The sequence below is a fragment of the Papaver somniferum genome, unplaced genomic scaffold (genome assembly GCF_003573695.1).
Source record: "Papaver somniferum cultivar HN1 unplaced genomic scaffold, ASM357369v1 unplaced-scaffold_80, whole genome shotgun sequence".
Classification (NCBI taxonomy): Eukaryota; Viridiplantae; Streptophyta; class Magnoliopsida; order Ranunculales; family Papaveraceae; genus Papaver; species Papaver somniferum.
In genome coordinates this window covers 3,452,324-3,470,059 of record NW_020650971.1, presented here as the reverse complement: position 1 = coordinate 3,470,059, position 17,736 = coordinate 3,452,324, and the positions used below count along the sequence as shown (strand labels likewise).

At 34.3% G+C, this 17,736-nt stretch overlaps 1 protein-coding gene across 1 annotated transcript; it reads right to left on the bottom strand.

Moving 5' to 3' along the window:
* Nucleotides 1–11,232: 11,232 nt before the first annotated feature.
* LOC113345056 lies at nucleotides 11,233–14,434 on the bottom strand. Its single transcript, XM_026588919.1, has 4 exons — nucleotides 14,307–14,434; nucleotides 13,149–13,718; nucleotides 11,838–12,013; nucleotides 11,233–11,483 (listed from the first exon to the last, which is right to left on the bottom strand). The coding sequence occupies exons 2-3, from the start codon at nucleotides 13,699–13,701 to the stop codon at nucleotides 11,979–11,981; spliced, it is 588 nt and encodes a 195-aa protein (XP_026444704.1). The 5' UTR covers nucleotides 13,702–13,718; nucleotides 14,307–14,434; the 3' UTR covers nucleotides 11,233–11,483; nucleotides 11,838–11,978.
* Nucleotides 14,435–17,736: the final 3,302 nt, after the last annotated feature.

Below are 17,736 nucleotides of genomic sequence, written 5' to 3'. Positions count from 1 at the left end.
GACCTCTCAGAAGCTTTGGTTGGGTGACCGCAACAATACCGTTAAAAATCCCACACTGCTGGATAACTGCAGTGGGTAACTGGGAACAATATCGGTGATAGTTGGGATACAACTAGGGACATATCGCTTGTGATAGGATGGGAAAGTATGTTAAGCGGATGCACTGGATGCTGGTCCCTCAAGAAGAAAGAAACGTATAAATTATACAATGAGGTCTTTTTTAGTACAATTGGTTCCAGAGTTGGCAGAAAGATCTGCAGTTAAGCATGCTCGACCAGGAGTAATCCAGGTTTGGGTGACCTTCCGGAAACCTGCTACTATTTAAAACCCCACATTGTTGGATAACCGAAGCTAAGGATAGTATCAGTGGAGGGTCTGATCATTACATAAATGTTATTTTTCTTCACTATGAACGTGTTGATGAACAGTTTTTCCGTACTAAAAATGAAAACGATAGCCGAACTTCACTTCGTGAAGAAAAATACTAAGTTTGGATGTCATTTTTTTGTGCTCGAATCAGCTAAACCGATGTTTGGCGGTTATAGAGTGAAGTTCGGCTATAAAAGAAAACAACTAAGTTCAGCTAACTAGTTATCAGCCGAACTTATTTCTCATTTTTTCCATATATGAAGAATACCTGGAGGTTCAACATGTTAAACTGCCATTACGTACTCCTTACTTGAAAAAGATAGATTTTTTCGCGATAAATTTCCTGACTGATATGAACCAAGACAATAAATGACATATTTTTCAGTCAATTGAGTCAGATTTGACTCAAAAAACAAACATATTGAGTCAGATAATTTTAGTCAAATTTGTACGAATCAGATAAAAAAAAGATCCTAAATACGAAATTATATTTCGTTAGGTAATATACCCGAATGAATCAAAAACCTTCTTAGTATTTTGCTGATATTAAATAAACTTCGAGTTAGATACGATGATCGGACGATTAGTTAAGTGGAAAAATAAATAACATGTTAGCCACACGATACATTTTGAGTCACGCGATAAGTTTTTGAATTAGAAAAATTATAAAATTATTTTTCTTTGTGGATCATCGGTAGAATTTGGGAGGTCACATTAAGAACTACCACAATTTCTCAAGTGTATTTTTTTTTTGTTTTTGGATCATGCGATTACGTGATAAACGGGCTTTTTTTATTTTTGGGTAAACAAAGAGATTTTTACCAATGAAATTTCCAAGTTATTTGGAAGAATACTATTATTATGGATGCACTCATTTGGATTTTGGGGCCTTCATAGGATTATAATATCCTAAAATTTTCTAGGGGATAACCTAATAAGTGGTTGAAGTTAGATTTTCCCTTTATTTATTTTTATTACCTAAAAACGAAATAAATTCAAAATTGATCACTAAATCGCTCTCTTTTTCTTCTCAAAAACAAACAACAAATCAAAAACCATGATCAAATTTTTGGAAATGTTTTCTTCAAATCTTTATCGATTCTCAAAAATGTTTATGAAGGCTGATTCTCAAGATAAAAAGATCAAGGCAATTTGGATTGAATCCACCGTCAACTACTTATGATTCTAACGTTTATGAAGGTTTTGGAACACAAATTGAAGACTCGAGGAATGAATCTGTCCAAACACCAGTAAATCTTTCATAATGTCAAGAATTCAAAAACCGACCATTGATTTTAACTTTGAATTTGTTTAATAGGTAAGATTGATGAATTTAGGGTTTAAGAAAACTGGTTACGGGAAGATTACAGCTAGGACTTCGTCGAGACATAGACGTAAGTGAATAATTAAGGTTTGGACTCAAATAACACCCAACAGTTAAGTACCAATCACGGTTGGAACTTTTATATACGTTAGTTGTTATGTATATGCAAAAAACTGGAAAAATTAATTTATTGTACTCGGATAGGAATTTCTCATCGTAACTTTAGGGTCCAACCGTGACAATGGTTTTCAGGTTGTAATGCACATTTATGGCTTGTAGTTATTTTAGCCGTTTATTGTTATTGTAGTTGGGTTGTAAAGATCTTTCTAGTCGTCGTGAACTTGGGAGACGACTGAGTTTTTTTTTATTATTTCACAACCGTGAGTAACTAAGTAAGAGTAATTTTTTCTTTATTCTTATATAATTCTGCCACTTTAGGAACCAAGGAATACATATTTCATAGCATAAACTTTAAATAAAAGATCATTACATTACGGGTCTTGATAATAGAGATCAAAATCAGCATAAATAATTTCTTCCAAGACACTGTAGCAAGCATGAAGGTCAAACTTCTTGCCATGGACATCCTCGTAATCAGTTTCGGCCATCTCCCACTGAAAAACAAATAAATTAAAGTTTTATGCCATGAAAAACAATACTTGGTGGATGAATTATTGACAAACTTACTCTTTGAGCATGTGGTATATTAGGATTGTGTTCCATTGCAACTTTCATTTCCTCTTTGAAAGCTTCCAATTGTGGGAAGAGCTTTTCGAATATTTTCTTAATGAGTTTCATCGATCTTACATTATGATTTCCGTCTAACGCCACAAAAATAATATGCACCAGGGTCTAAAAAAATCGAATTCTTCACCATGTAAATGTTTACATCTTCGTGATGTTTTACTGCCGTCATCCACGCTAGATCTGACGATTTCAACATTTTCTTTGGTGGTGTAGCGAGTAACTATTAGAGGTTGAAAGTTTGTGATAGATAGAGAGAGAGAGATATTTTTGCACAAATTATTTGTTGGATAAGGGTCATTTTATAGCAATGAATGACCCATCGGCTAGTTTTTTAAATAAACTAGTTGTTCCTCAAGAAACTCAATGCAATAACTCAAGGCAGACCCAGATTTATGGCCAGGAAGCATGGAAAGACCAAGCCATATTGTTTCTGTCGGTTGGGTTTTAACCATGACCAAGCCGTAAATCTAAACTTTGTGGCTGGAATGTATTTAAATCGTCTGGGAATATTTAAAATTACGTCTTAGTAAGAGTTGAAACCCGGCCAACAAATTAATACTTCTAGGTTATTGCATGGATCCTTGCCATAAATCTTGGATTTCATATGATTGACCTGGAAAGTTAAGATTTATAGCTTGATCTTTCCAAGTTTCTTGACCGTAAATTGTTAACTTCCCTGAGTTATTGCATTGTTTTTTTCGAGAAACGACAAGTTTTTTAAAAAACAAGGCGTTAGGTCAGTTTTTACACCCTAATTTCATAAATACTGGCTTTGGCCCTGCTTTGAATGCTTGATTAAGTTCAGTCAAAGATCTCAGCCTCATTCCCCCTTTTTCCTTTGATAATTGAACCATTCCCACCTGACAAAACGCATCTTCTTTGACCCATCAACCTATCTTGTGAGTCTGTAACCATAAAATATTGGTTTAAACTAGGTTTCCCATATAATAAAATTTATGTCAATTAGTTTGATTGTAACCAGATGATGAATGTAGATCTAGCAAAGATTGTTTGCATTGAAGGTAAACATTGTCTTTATTATTATTGTTTTATTTTATTTGCATGGGTTAGGATCGTTGGATGATACCAACTTAGAAATTGGTTTTTTTTGGATATCTTCAACACTTCAGATGTGGAGATTAGGATTATTCTTAAAGCACTGCTCGGTTGAACCCACCAAGCGATGGTATGTCAAGAGTGGTTGTCATATTTAGTTCCAAAACTTTAGTCTCTTGATAAGTGAACTAGAGTTAACTTTGTTAGGTTAGACAAGAAATGATAGAAATATTGTGCTTTAGTTGCTCACGAAGATCGTAAGATGGACTAAAGACAACGGAGAAATTATCATTCAGCTTGAGGTTACTAATTAAATACGGGCTTGATTTTTTCCATTTTTATCTTGTTTCTATCAAGTCTTTTAGATTGAAAACATAACATGCAAAGCTATATTTATAACACTCTAGTGATTAGACTTGCCCATAGCATTATGATCAAAGTATCAAAAAAAATATATAGAATTACGAAGTATAACCCTATTTTTTGAACTTCCTAAATACAACATCAACTGATCAACATAATATATGTATTTATTTACTTGATTATGTGTGGGATATAGGTATGGTTTCATCCTAGGAAACTATGTATTATTACATTGGTTTAGGGAAGTATATGTATGAACTTGTTTCGTAATCAAAAGGGAAATCAATAAGTGTGTTGGTCCAGTTTTTCATTGAGGAATATTTGGATGACTAATACAAGGTGACAAGGTAGAACCGATATTAACTTATCTTGAGAATCAAGGTAGAACTTGCCATATCCTATACTGTGTCACAGGGTATAACCGATCCTAACTAGTATTGGGAGATAAGGTAAAACCAGTCATAGCCTATATCTAGTGACATGGTATTACCGATCCTATCCAGTTTTGGGAAAAAGGTAACCGGTCATAACCTATATTGGGAGTCATGGTATAACCGATCCTTAATTATTTTGGGAGTCATGGTAGAACCAGTCCCAAGAGAGAAATCGAGTTTCCAAAATTCACATATTTCTTTATGTTGTGTGTGAATTCGTAATAAGGGTTCTCTAGAATATGAAAGTACAAGATGTTGACATAATGAGTATATACGTAATTTGAACATGTGCATAAATCTTATTTATTAATTGTTCAAAGATATTCCTTGATACTCAAGGTGAGATCCCATAACCAGAATATTTTTAAGTTTCGAAATTTGTTTTTAACACATTAGGTATCAATATTAAGTCAATTGATTCGAGAGAAAAATAAACCATATGTCTAAGAGATTTATTATTTTATATTCCAAGATGTGTATTAGATTGTATCACATTGATTATGGAATCTTTAACACATGTAGCTACACCAACTCTCTATTTAAGTGGTGTGTGTATTACATGAATTAATATCTAGAGAAAGGTGTTTTCAGTGGATATGTTAAGTCAATGAATTGTGATAATGAGCTCTATGTATCGGTATGCTCTTTTAAATTGGATTACACATCTTCTTTGGTAAGTATGGTAAGTTCATGGTTGAAGCAGCAATAGTGAAAATTATTGAGATAACTGACATAGGAAGATAATATATATAATGAGACCTGGATTTTACGAGAGAAAATTTCTTACCAAAATATGATCCAACAGATAAATATAATGAGAACCTTGATTTTAGTATCTTCACATCAGACACAAGTAATGAAACAAAGGCTAATACATTTTGTATGCTACGAGTAATATGCATTAAACTGCTATCCTAATTGTCTGGCCGCCACTGCTATCCACCCAATAAACCCACAATTTTCTGCACCTTCTCAATTATTCTAGTGGTGTTCAAACTGAGTAAGCTTTTGATTTTCTCCAGTTGTCCCCAAGCCTTGAATACCAAGTTCACCACCAGCTCATAATTTTCACTTGATTTCTTTGCCGCCACCAAAATATTTTCAAGACCTTCCCAACAAATTGTGAAATTACTAGCATCAAGGTTTACATTCTTAATGCTAAAACTAGTGAGGAACCTACACATTGGATCGATACATCCTAAAGTTATAACCATAATCTTTGCATGGTTCCCCCCAAAAGATGCATTTGAGATTGCCAAAAATTCTTGAGCTCAAATCCCGCATCCTTGGATAAAAGAAAGATTACTTCATGAATACTTTCACTATTTATAACATCCTAGAAAAGATATTGAAATGAAACCATTAGTGCAACTGCAAGAAAATGACTTGAAAAATCTAGTTATCACATTTTCTCATATGTATGCTAATCATATTATGATATTGAGAAACTTACTTTGATTTACTACACTTTTGTTGGTTTTGTTTTTATTTTTCTTTTACTAGCAAAGTTGATCACAATGCATTGTCATGAATAACATCTAAATATGCCTGAGAATAAGTTGTGCATGCTTAACTGCGGAGAGAAAAATCACTACTCACATGAGTGTCCATGAATTGTATATGAATGCATGCATAATAGTAGTGAAATGAACCTCATAAGTAATACCTGAACTTGGGTTTGTCTTCCAGCAATAATGTTTGAGATAATCCAGCAAGCTTCTCTCTTGATATTCTTTATGACTTCCAGTCAACACCCATTTATGTTTTTAACACATTTGATATTAATAAGCATATCTCTTGTTTTATATTATTAAAGTATATCATATGAATACAAGAGAGATTTTGGTGATATTAATTGGATATGAGTTGTAAAATTAACAAAACCAAAAATATATATTTATTACATATCTTTGAGAATTTTCGAAATTTGGTAATTACTTGGTATCCAAACTACCTTGATCAATATATAAAGAAGTTTTTTCTGCTTGCAAACTATCCTTAGAGTCATGCAAACTTCATTAGTGTTGTTTCTAGTGGAGCCGTCTATATGTTACGACCGCTCATTTAAAGACTTTTGTGGAATCAAAAATCTCTATGAATATCAATGGTGGGAAATAGATAATTGCATTGTTATTTTACTTTTCGATTATTGATTTGATTGACTAACGATTGTTGAAACTTTGATTGCACCTAGTTTGAGTATTCTTGGGAGACTTGTCATATGATATAAAGGTCACTCAAACTAGATCAAATATTTAACGTTTCTACATATTTAAGTATTTATATATATGTAATGTAAGTTCATTTATTTTCTATTGTTAACAGACTCCGTACTGTGCGACAAATAAATAAGGAATCAAGTTTATTTTTGAAGGTTATTAATATTCAAGATTAAATCGAAGATCAAAGACTTTTAAGATTTTAAGACATTGTTCTTTTGTTTTGATCTTGGTGTGACTCTCTGTGACTTGATATTCCGGGATTAAAAGGTTGTTTATTTTCGAGAAATACAAGACTTTTGAGATCAACATGTTGTTTGTGATTTTATAATATAAACCTTGTAATAAAGATTGATTGTTTCGGTAATCATGATGTTTTTTGATCTCCTAACCTAGGAGATTCAGATTTGGTAATTGATGCAGCGCATACTTAGATTCCAGCAGATTCCTCATAGAAGCTTGGCCTCCAAGGCTTCCATGTTTTAGTCTTTCTTATTTTTAGGATTCTTTAGATTTCCTTTTCCTTTTCTGTTTCCTAGTTTAGTTGTTTCTTCAAGCCTATTTGAAGGCTAGGATAAGTCTTGTAATAGACATCTCTTTAATCAATCAAAAATATAAACGTTAAACCAATCTCTTCTTGATTGAACTTTCTTCTCTTCTTGCTTACATCAACCTAACATTGCTTTCTCTTACCTTGTTCCACATTAATTGGTATCAACCGCTTAGTTTTAGGTTTTCATCCTTTAACTCGATCCCTTACTTCGCTTCCGCAAACACCTTTCATCTGTTTTTATTGTTCTTTCACAACAACAAAAAAAAAATAAAAATTATTCTATCGCTAGTCAACCAGTAACCCTCGCAGCAATCGAAGCTCTCATCAAATCCAATAACGAAATTTTAACCAAGAACATGACTGAAGCTCTTGACAGGTCCATGGAGGAAAAATTAAAGTTACGAGATACCCAGCTTGAAACCATGCAAACTCAGATTTTGAAGGTTGCAAAACATATTAATCTGGATTTGGATATGCCTGAGCTTGTCGAAGTAGAAGAAAAACCTAAAGACAAAACACTCCAGTTATTACAGAATGATGAGATACCAGAAGTTGTCTTTCGTGAGTTGGGCAGAAAGAAACAGTATGAAGGTTTCATAGGTCATTCAAAAAAGAAACTAGTTTCTCCTAAACTTGACAGTAATGATGAAGATGAACGTGAAAACGATCTAGAGAAGAATTGGATTGAAGAAAGGCGTTTAAGAACTAGTCAAAATCCTTAAAATTCCCAAGGATTGTAAACGGGAAATCCCTCATGGAGAGGATTGATTGACCGGTCAGCATTAAGATCAGTGATGTAGGGACCTTCTAGAATGACAGGGTAAATGTCCCAGCGATTGTCATTTGACTTACATGCGGTATGGTTAGTTGTATCATTGAAATCAATATTTCGCGTAATCCTTTTATCCTCGCGATCCAGTTCTTCCTTCCCAAGCGAATACCCCATCGAGATGACTCATTTTTCATAATAATAATATCGTAAGAGCGAAGAAGTTCTCAACTGTATATTCCGCAGGGTCAATTTCTACATCTGCATACTCCGCCTTCCTTACTCTTTTTGGATAGAGAGATTCTAGCCTATCCGCATGACGATAATACTCTACCAATATTCTGATGCCATCACCACTCAACTTAAAGAGGCCGCGTGAAAATCTCGCATCCTAAAGAATCCTATAAAATAAAGGAGTTTGCGGGTTGTAAAGAGGAATAAGAAGGCCAACGAGAAGTTTCCCCACTGAAACAATGATCTTCTAATCGCTCCATTGATCAATCTCAAACCATATGGGATTAAGCATAGAAGTAGGTTCTGATGCATGAGGAGAAGATATCATAAAACCTCTATCCTTGAATTGTATTTACAAGCTCTCAAATTCCCTAGCAATTTTCCATCCTGGTTTTTTTACCATATTGAGAATGGGAATACACGCAAGCTATAAGGAGGGAGAAAAGTGCAGCCGATCAAGATGATCAAGATAATCAAGATGAAGATAAAGAAAAGATGATCAAGATGATTGAGATGGAGATGATGTTCAGAGTAATGACTGTGATCACACTGTGATAATAGGGAGAAAAGTGGGGGCTAAATGGTATGATTGAAAGAAAATGCGAAGAAGGAGATAAGAAAGAAGGATCAGTAAACGTTCAAGAGAAGGAACAACAACAGTAAGAAATACAAAGTTGCAGAGGATACAAAAGAGAGAAAGAGTAAAAAATAAGGTGAAGAAGACGTAGGGAAGCTTATAAAGGATTTAGTTTCCTTTCCCCGATATCTATCTACGAACGCATCAATAAAAAGAAATTATGAAGAGACGGATGTCAGAATTCAATGGCGACGTATCGAAAAATGGGCGGTGAAAGCAACACGAGGGAGAAGTAAGACCGAGATCCCGGAATAATGTCAGTTCAGAGAATACGAAAAGAAAAGAAGGTGCGACAAGAAATATTAGAGGGTGCGGAAAAATGATTAACTAAAATTTCTCTCATCGCTCTTTCTTTCACAAAGACCGCTAAGAGAAGAGGCAAAATGTAGGGGTAAAATATCGCACACTTAGTTACCTTGCTATGTTCTTCTCACATGGCAACGAACACGATCGCACACTGTATATCTTAGATGACGAGTCTGATGATCACTTAGTCACGATTAAGATGTAAAGGCTCTTGCGGTGTCGGAGAGCACGTGTGAAAAGTGTTAATGTACCCGTGCTTCAGTGACGCACGCCAAATCCGAAAATAGAGGTTTTATTAGCTGTCCTCCACTATGTAAACTATTATATAAAGGACCAACCACCATTGTACTGAGGGAAAGATCTTTTTGGTAGTTGGGATACGATATTTAGGACAGAGAAAGTTATTTGCTTTCCAAGTTAGAATTTTATCTCATTTATTTGTATTGTTCTCTAAGCTTAATAAAATCTCATAAATGTTTTTCACCATGATTTCATAATTTATTCTATAACTTATTAGAAGAATATAGTTGTGGGATTTACTACAACTACAACGGTAATATGTGTTCCCGTAGTTCACTGGGATAAATCGAGGAAGAAACAAATCATAACAGCAACCATCACCATAAAAGCAAAAGAATAAAAACGCAAAATGGCAACTAAAGCTGGGAATCTCATTCATTAAATAAATTCCAAGATACATTACTATTCGATCACAATCATCTTATTTAATAAATCAAACGAACATACTAACTAATACCTAATTGTGGGTTAACTTTGTGCATTTATCACTACAGAAGGTATTAACGCAACTTCCACTTGGTGACCACGAGGATCCTTAGGATTGCTTTTCTTGATAAATGCAATAAGATACCATTACTTTTTTGCTTTTCTTGAGTAGCAGCAGCAGCGATCTTGTCAGTAGGAGTACTCCACGGGAATATACATTTTCCCAAACAGCTCAATGGTCATTGGTGAAAGATATACTCGCGATCATCACGGTGAGTGATACCACACTGCACCACACATCCCACATAGCATATCTCAGTGAATGTGAATACCGATTGTGCACAACTCTTCTCTGCAAACGCTCCCAACGTTATTATCACCAACAAAGATATCACCTTCCCAATTTTTGCTTCCATTTTTCTCTGACCGACTAAATTTTAGTTTCAACTCCTCAATTTGTTGTTTCTTTTGAAATTCTGATGGAAGGAGGATGAATTTATAGTGTTCGGACATAATCTAAATATGGAATTGCATTAAAATGTGTCGCCATAGCTCCATATGGATAAGTAGAGAAAATGTCATCATCACCAGTCCATAACAGCAAAAATAAAATGTCATCAAATAATTTCATATGTATGCACCTATGTGAATGCATGTTTTCCAGAAGAAATATGCGTAATGCTCGTGAGATAACAAAAGCACTATTTACTGGCACGAGGTTTAACACCAGAAGAGATATGCATGTTTGCCAGAATGCTGCATTCAGGTCATGCCACTCTGCGTTTTACTATACTGTTGACTGTTTTCTTAGCAAAATTGTTGTTTCCAGGCCCATTATATATTTACAAATTGCAAGTGCTGCTAGAAATTGCCCTGAATCATGGTATCTTATTGATTTTGTAGCAAACGAATTTGAATTACACGAAATTGGTTAAAAAGATCATAATCAATAATATATGGGTGAAAAGGACAATTAAATTTTGATACTGTTTAAACAGAAAATGAGTAATTTGTCCAAATATTTTTAAATCACGGTTCAAATGGACGAGTAAAAAATAGTTTGGGTGAAATGGACAAAAAAAATTGTAGCAAGGATGAAACTGGATTCATCCTAGCTTAAATTTAAAAAATAACAAGGATGAAACTGGATACATCATTTGTAAATTAAAAATAAAAAAAAAATATTTGAAAATTGGCATGATGAAACTGTTTACATCCTGCCTATTTTTATATGTTTGTCCATTTAAACAGTATCAAAATATAACTGTCTTTTTCACCCAAAAATTGTTGATTTTGGTCTTTTTAACCAATTTTGTGTTGTTTATATGCACAAAAATGTAAAAATAGGCAGGATGTAAACAGTTTCATCATGCCCATTTTCAAATATTTTTTCTTATTTTTAATTTACACAAGATGTATCCAGTTTCATCCTTGCTAAAAGTTTTTTGTCCATTTCACCAAAACTATTTTTTACTCGTCCATTTGAACCGTGATCTAAAAATATTTGGACAAATGATCCATTTTCCGTTTGAATTACGATTTTGTTCTATACTTCATTACAAGAAATTTCGTCTCTTCAGGGTCTGGTAAAAATGGGCCAACAACTTCCCATCTTAAAAAAACACAAGAACTTACAAAAATAATTTCTTCTTGATACATTTTTCTATAACATACTCGAACAACAAGCCTTCTCCTGCATCTTGATACTTTTCTCAGTCTATGACTGTTGGCAAAAGTTGAAAAGACCTGTTCAAGAGAAAACATGCAGCATTGATAAGTACTAAATTTTCGTAACTTCCAGATTTTTTTTTTTTTTTTTGATTCTGCTTTCCTGTAATTCTAATGTTTAATTTGGCATTCAACTCATTTCTGCATTTATCTGCCTTATACATGTCTTTTGATATGCTTGATAGATTCTGATGTTTACTTCATTAGGGAATATATTAGTCAAAAGTGAGGAAGGGGATAATGGTGCGCAGGTCCTACGTCTCATTGTCTTATACAAATAGGTGAAATTATTAAGATTAGAAACTGAACAAAGATGTACGAAAATAGACACAAAAGAAAAGCAAAAATTTGCAACAGACATATGCCATTTACCTGATGCTCTCTTTGTCAATTCTCCCCAACCAAGGGAGAGATCGTCTGATGTATATACGTATTTCGTGATGCAACTACATACACTTCAGCAAGCCAGCTAGCTAGGTTTTTACAACTTGCTTGGCAGCAAGGGTCAACTCATCACTTTGTGAGTCTTCCAAAACACGCCGATAAATCTAATTCCAAAAGAGATAAATATATCAGACCAACCTTAAGGAAGATACGGATCTAAATGACATCACAAGTAATCTTAGTACCAATTACACCAAAACTCATTACTGCATAAAACTGAATAATCCACTGCAGAAGATTCAATTTCTTAGAAAAAACGTAACTAGTTGAGCTCTAAAGCAGTCACAAGATGGATGTCATGGTTATAGGTAGAAAGACAGCTCTGAAAAAAGAAAGAGTTCACGCCAGCTGAGTGGTCCAGAGTCCACATTCATGTAAGTAATACAGGATAATGTTGCAGAAGTAATTGAGAAACAATGCTTAGCTAATCAATTGAAGTTATCCATCGACACAAACATGGTGGCTAAGCGTCCAGGAACAACAGATCCATGGAGGAAATCTGTACCATAGAGAATATTCTAACATAGTATTAAGTTAATCTGCTAAGTTCCACAACAATTTACCCAGTGGAAAGAACCTTGAGAGATTTCCAGCAACGAAAAGACAAGCATACAAACAAGCATCTACCTCGGTTATCAGTATATAACCGGTAAGAATTCATCAACTAAGACCAACTCTAAAGAAGATACAAAGTTAGAACAAATATAGATGCCTTTGGTTATTTATGTAAGTAATAGAAGAATTAGAATGAATTGGAAGTAATCTAGTACGGAAGTTAAGCCAAAAGTCATTACTGCATAAAACTGAATAATCAGTTGCACAAGATTCAATTTCTTGAAAACGTAACTACTTAATCTCTAAAGCAGTCATAAGATGGAAGGCATGGTTAGACTTATAGGTAGAGAGGCAGCTTTGAAAAAGAAAGAGTTCACGCTAGCTGAGTGGTCCAGAATCCTCATTCATGTAAGTAATACAGGATAATTTTGCAGAAGTATTTAAGAGACAGTGTTTGCTAATCTATTAAAGTCATCCATGGATGCAAAAATAGTGGCTTAGCCTCCAGGAACTATAGATTCCACAGAGGACATCTGTACCATAGAGAATATTCTAACGTATTCTTAAGTTAATCTGCTAAGCTCCACAACAATTTACCAAGTGGAAAGAAGCATGAGAATTTTCCAGCAAAGAAGATATATGAATACAAACAAGCACCTATCATGATTAAGAAGTAGTAAATACCTTTAACAGCTTCTTTCTCATACTTGATCACAAACTTCTCCAAGAAAGAATCCTCATGTATTCGAAAAAGTGAACATTTGGGAGTTTGATCCTTAATTAGACCCTTAGAGACTAGAATCCTGTAAACAGAACACCTGGGTATAATCCTCTTCTCCAAGCTAAAACCCAAAAATGTTGGGTATCTGGCCATAAACTTCGCACTATAATCCATATGATTTATCAAGTAATCCATGGTGAGGCTTATCTTCTTCGTGGAATACGCAATACAGGTAGGATACATCCTAAATGCAAATAAAATTTCTTCTTCTGACCAAGCCCATTTCCTGTAAGCATTCAATTTCGCTTCCCAGGTCGATTTAGCCATCCCTTTAAATATCCCAATAGCAGTAAGAAATGCAAATTTGTGAGGATCAAAACCCACACCCTTAATCTCTTGTACAATGTCCTTGAGTTTAACAGCGCTCATTGATAGTGCCATCGGTTGGCTGACCAGATACTTGACAATATTTGATTGAGGGACACCTTCCTCTCTTAAAACCTGAATGTTGCGCATCAGTTTCTCAATTAATTCTACAAGAAGAAACCTCGAGCGTCAGAGAACAACAAATGTGTGTAGGTCATTACCAACAATATTCTTGACGAAATCGAAAACAGGAATGATATGCTTTTCTAAATTTCTTTTGAGGATCTCTGGGTTGCTAGTTAAGACCTTGACAAGTTCAGGTGTAGAAATATCTTTAGAATCGAAATAATCAAATTTGGGTTTAAGGGTTTTATGAGTATCAGATAATAGGGTTTCTGGCCTTCCAATGATTTGGAGATGTCTGATTTAGTGAACCCGTAATCCTGAAAGAAATTAAGAACAGCGTCTGGGTTTGATGCCGTTTTAAAGTTAACAAGTTTCTTAGAAGCAGATAGAGCTTGTTTCTCAGTTAACCCACATGAATTCATCAAGTAACAAACTACAAATGAAGAAGAATCGTTGCTATCTATGGAGGAGGAGGAGGAGGAGGCAGAAGAAGAAATGGATCTAGATAGGTATAAGCATAGAAGTAAGGGTTTTGAATTTCCTCCATTAATAATCTTACTCTGAAACAATGAATTGCATAGAGAACGAAAAAATTGAAGAATTAGAGAGTTAGGGTTTTAGAATCTCACCTTTTACTGGTTTGGGGGAAATGGCCGGCGCTCCAGAATGTATCGATGAACATCCAGTACACAGTAAGCGTATGATTGATGGGCCAAATGTATGGATTAAGCCTAAAGGGACTTAATTTTAAGTGGACTTGGTTGAACGGCTAAGGGGTTTCAAACGGTTGATTCTCCATCCCAACCTAACAACCACTACTTACTCGTCGATTAAAAAGTGGTCCCTTGTTTTATAGTATTATTTTATATATAAAAAACCCACCAATAAAATCCTTTATACATAACCCCAAAATTAGCTCTAGAAAAAATTACTAAACTAACCTTGTATAGTATAATATTTTTGGTATCGAATTCTAATAAAATTTCCATATTTTATCTGTCGTAAAAACAGCCAACTGCCATAAAAATATGATTGGATTTATCGTATGATTGATTTTAAGTGCTACAATAACCACCGATTGAGTTATCATGGAAAATTTTAATTTACAGATTCCGGTGAAAATCACATTTATCATGGGCTGCAAAATTTGGAATTATCACTGTTTAACTTAAGACTTCGAAAGATTATGATTTTGAGCCTGTTCTAGTCTCATTGTTATTTGTAGCAACATATCCTAGGAAGTTGATCTAATGCTGAGAGAAGTGTGAGAATGAAACCCCAGTTTTTCTTTAGAATAGAAAACCGGGATTGGAGAAACAAGATGAAGAGTGAGACCCTTTAGTTTTCTCACGAGATAACAGATTTTGGAGAAAACCAGAATTTGATAGTTCACCATCTTCTCCAACATCTTCATCAAAAATTAAATCTGAAAAATCTAAAATGAAAGCTTTAACTGATTAGATTTGATGAGTTCATCTCAAAACAGGCTGAAACATGAAATGAAGAAGTGGAGAGAAAAATGGTTTTCATTCGACTAAAAACGTAATTTGTTTTTATTTTTTACGCGAAATTAGATTTATGTATTATAGAAAACAAAATACTTAGTGGTCAATTATAGAGTTTAACAGTCAACCGTTGGTCAATGTACCAACCCTTAATATTTTAAATGTTCGGACCAAAACTAGGCGTTGGACACTTATAGGGTATCAAACATTAAATAACACATACCTCTAAGAAGGAATTTATGATATAATTGTAAATAAGATAAAGAAGAAAAATTTGATTAAACAAAATAATGTTTACCTAAATATCAAATAAACTCCTCACTCCTTTTGAAACCCTGTATTACTGAAGACGAAAAAAAATAGAAGAAGAGAAATTTTTTTTGGTTCTGTTGCGACTTCAATTTCCTGATCCATGGTGGCAAATTAAGAAGCAAATGCACAAACCCTAATATGCCACCTAAAATTAGTGTAAATTGAATAAACATTCAATCAGAATCGTGAATAATCGAATCTTACATGGCATCTTACCATAATGTAGTTATCCCATGCTGATAGCGCCCACAAAAAAACGCCCATAATTAATGGAATTATAATAAAAATGGATAAAAGCTAATTTAGTCCTAATGAAAATATGAAAACTTAAATCAATTAAAGAATTGTTATTTTTACCGTAGATCTTATATTTCGGGCAGCAAATATATGCTATCTTAATGATGGGTTTATTGAAGAGAGAGGAATCAAACTTGGGTTCTTCAGAAATTTTCACAACTCAAAAAAAAATCATTCTCCTTCCCAACTTAAGGGTCCGGTCAATACTTTATTTTGTTGTTTTAATGTCGAAATGAGGTCGAAAAAACTAAAACTGTTGATTTACAGTTATGGAAGTGTTTGGACTAGTGTTGTAGTACTTAAGGTCAGTTTTGAAAACTTGAACATGCCGACCAATAACTACCATAAAACCGTTTCTCCGTGTACAACTTTTCTATTAGTCGGCATGGTTACATAAACTATCTTGACGAATTAGTGTTAGTCGTCACTTTATGCAATTTTGACCATGACGACCAATAACAGCTGAATTTGACTTTTCTCTGTGTGTGTAATAAGATGTTTAGTCGTCACTGGTTGGTATTCTCGACCTCGACAACTAAAGATTAGTCGTTAGGTTATGGAATTAATACCTTGCCGGTTAGAGAAGGTCGTTATCTTATATTTTGTCGAGCATGTCGACTTTCCATACCATGATTTATAAAATTGTTGATTTCCGTAGTAATTTGGAGAATGAAGCTATTAAACAGCTGTACAATCCCCTTTTTAAAAGTGCTTGTCTAGTATAATTTTATTCCCGTTACAAACAAAATTGTCGATACCAAATTTTTTTCTATAAAATCTTCCGCCAAAATCCATAAATTCAATACTACCAAAACAAGTCTGGTAAGTTGGTGCTCATCAACAACACTCTTGCAAGCTTTTCCCTTATACTTTATATCTCTACTTCAAATGCCTGATCCGTAGAAAAGAAAATGAACGATTGGTGAGAGGGTGCAACAACAGAAAAAAAAAAAAAAATTATTGGATAGCATGGAAAAGATTTGTAGACCTAAAAGAGAGGTGGGTTGGCAGTGAGAAACTTGAGACTCACTACTAAGGCTCTACTAGTAAAGGGAAGTTGGAGATACGGATTTCCTTTCATTTTATATATGCTATAGGTTTCTAAAGATTTTTCATTTTTATCCAAACAAGATAAACTCCAACGATTTCTTTTTTTTTTAACCTTTTTGTTTTTATACTTTTGATGGCGAGCGTCCCTATCCAAGGACCAATATGTATAATTTTGAATCCAACCCACAACAGTAACACTTAATCGGCAGATAATCGAAAATTCAAATTATTTTTCGTTGTACTCTAGTCGGGTGAATGAACAGGAAACAATATTGTATCAACATCATAACCAAAATATGGAGTTAATTGACTAACATAAATATTCACTGCTGAGCCGAAAGTATGTCAATTCTCTCGGTCTAGTTCCTAAATTTATACGGAGAATATATCACTTCCACTTATGTTTCCAGGTCTCGGTCCTAAATTAATTGAACCAACCGATTCCAACAGGCATTCAGGTAGCCATTGACAACTACCACGGCTCCCTTGGCGAGATCTCTATTTCTCGGAGTATATGTTTGGCTTTGGCTGCTTATAAATTATGTGTGTTACCATTCTCTGTGACTTCTTGTCATTCCATGGTTGGAAACCGCTTTACACCCAAGAAATTTTTGAGTTGCAAGTCGTATCCAGCGAAATCATCTGAAAAATATGATTTACATTAATTGGCGAATACTATAGATGATTTGCCCCCAAAAAGGTTGAGGCTCAACATGGAATAATCCGGATGAGCAACAACTGGGTTAGCTACATATGGGGGAAGAGATCATGAACGAGTGAATGCATGCTGACACATGCATGCATGCAAGGTGCAATTAAGACTATTCTAAGTGAGAAATAATCGCAACTTTTCCCTATTTTTGGTGGGAGATATTAGTAGTTTAGAGCAAAGGGA

What these genes read in the sequence shown, in the direction of transcription:
- LOC113345056 (XM_026588919.1), bottom strand. Translation starts at nt 13,701, where the DNA reads ATGCGCAACATTCAGGTTTTAAGAGAGGAAGGTGTCCCTCAATCAAAT. An exon ending in TGAGAAAGAAGCTGTTAAAG is followed by an intron (nt 12,014 to 13,148) that starts GTATTTACTACT and finishes TTTTGGAATTAG; the next exon opens with ATTTATCGGCGTGTTTTGGA.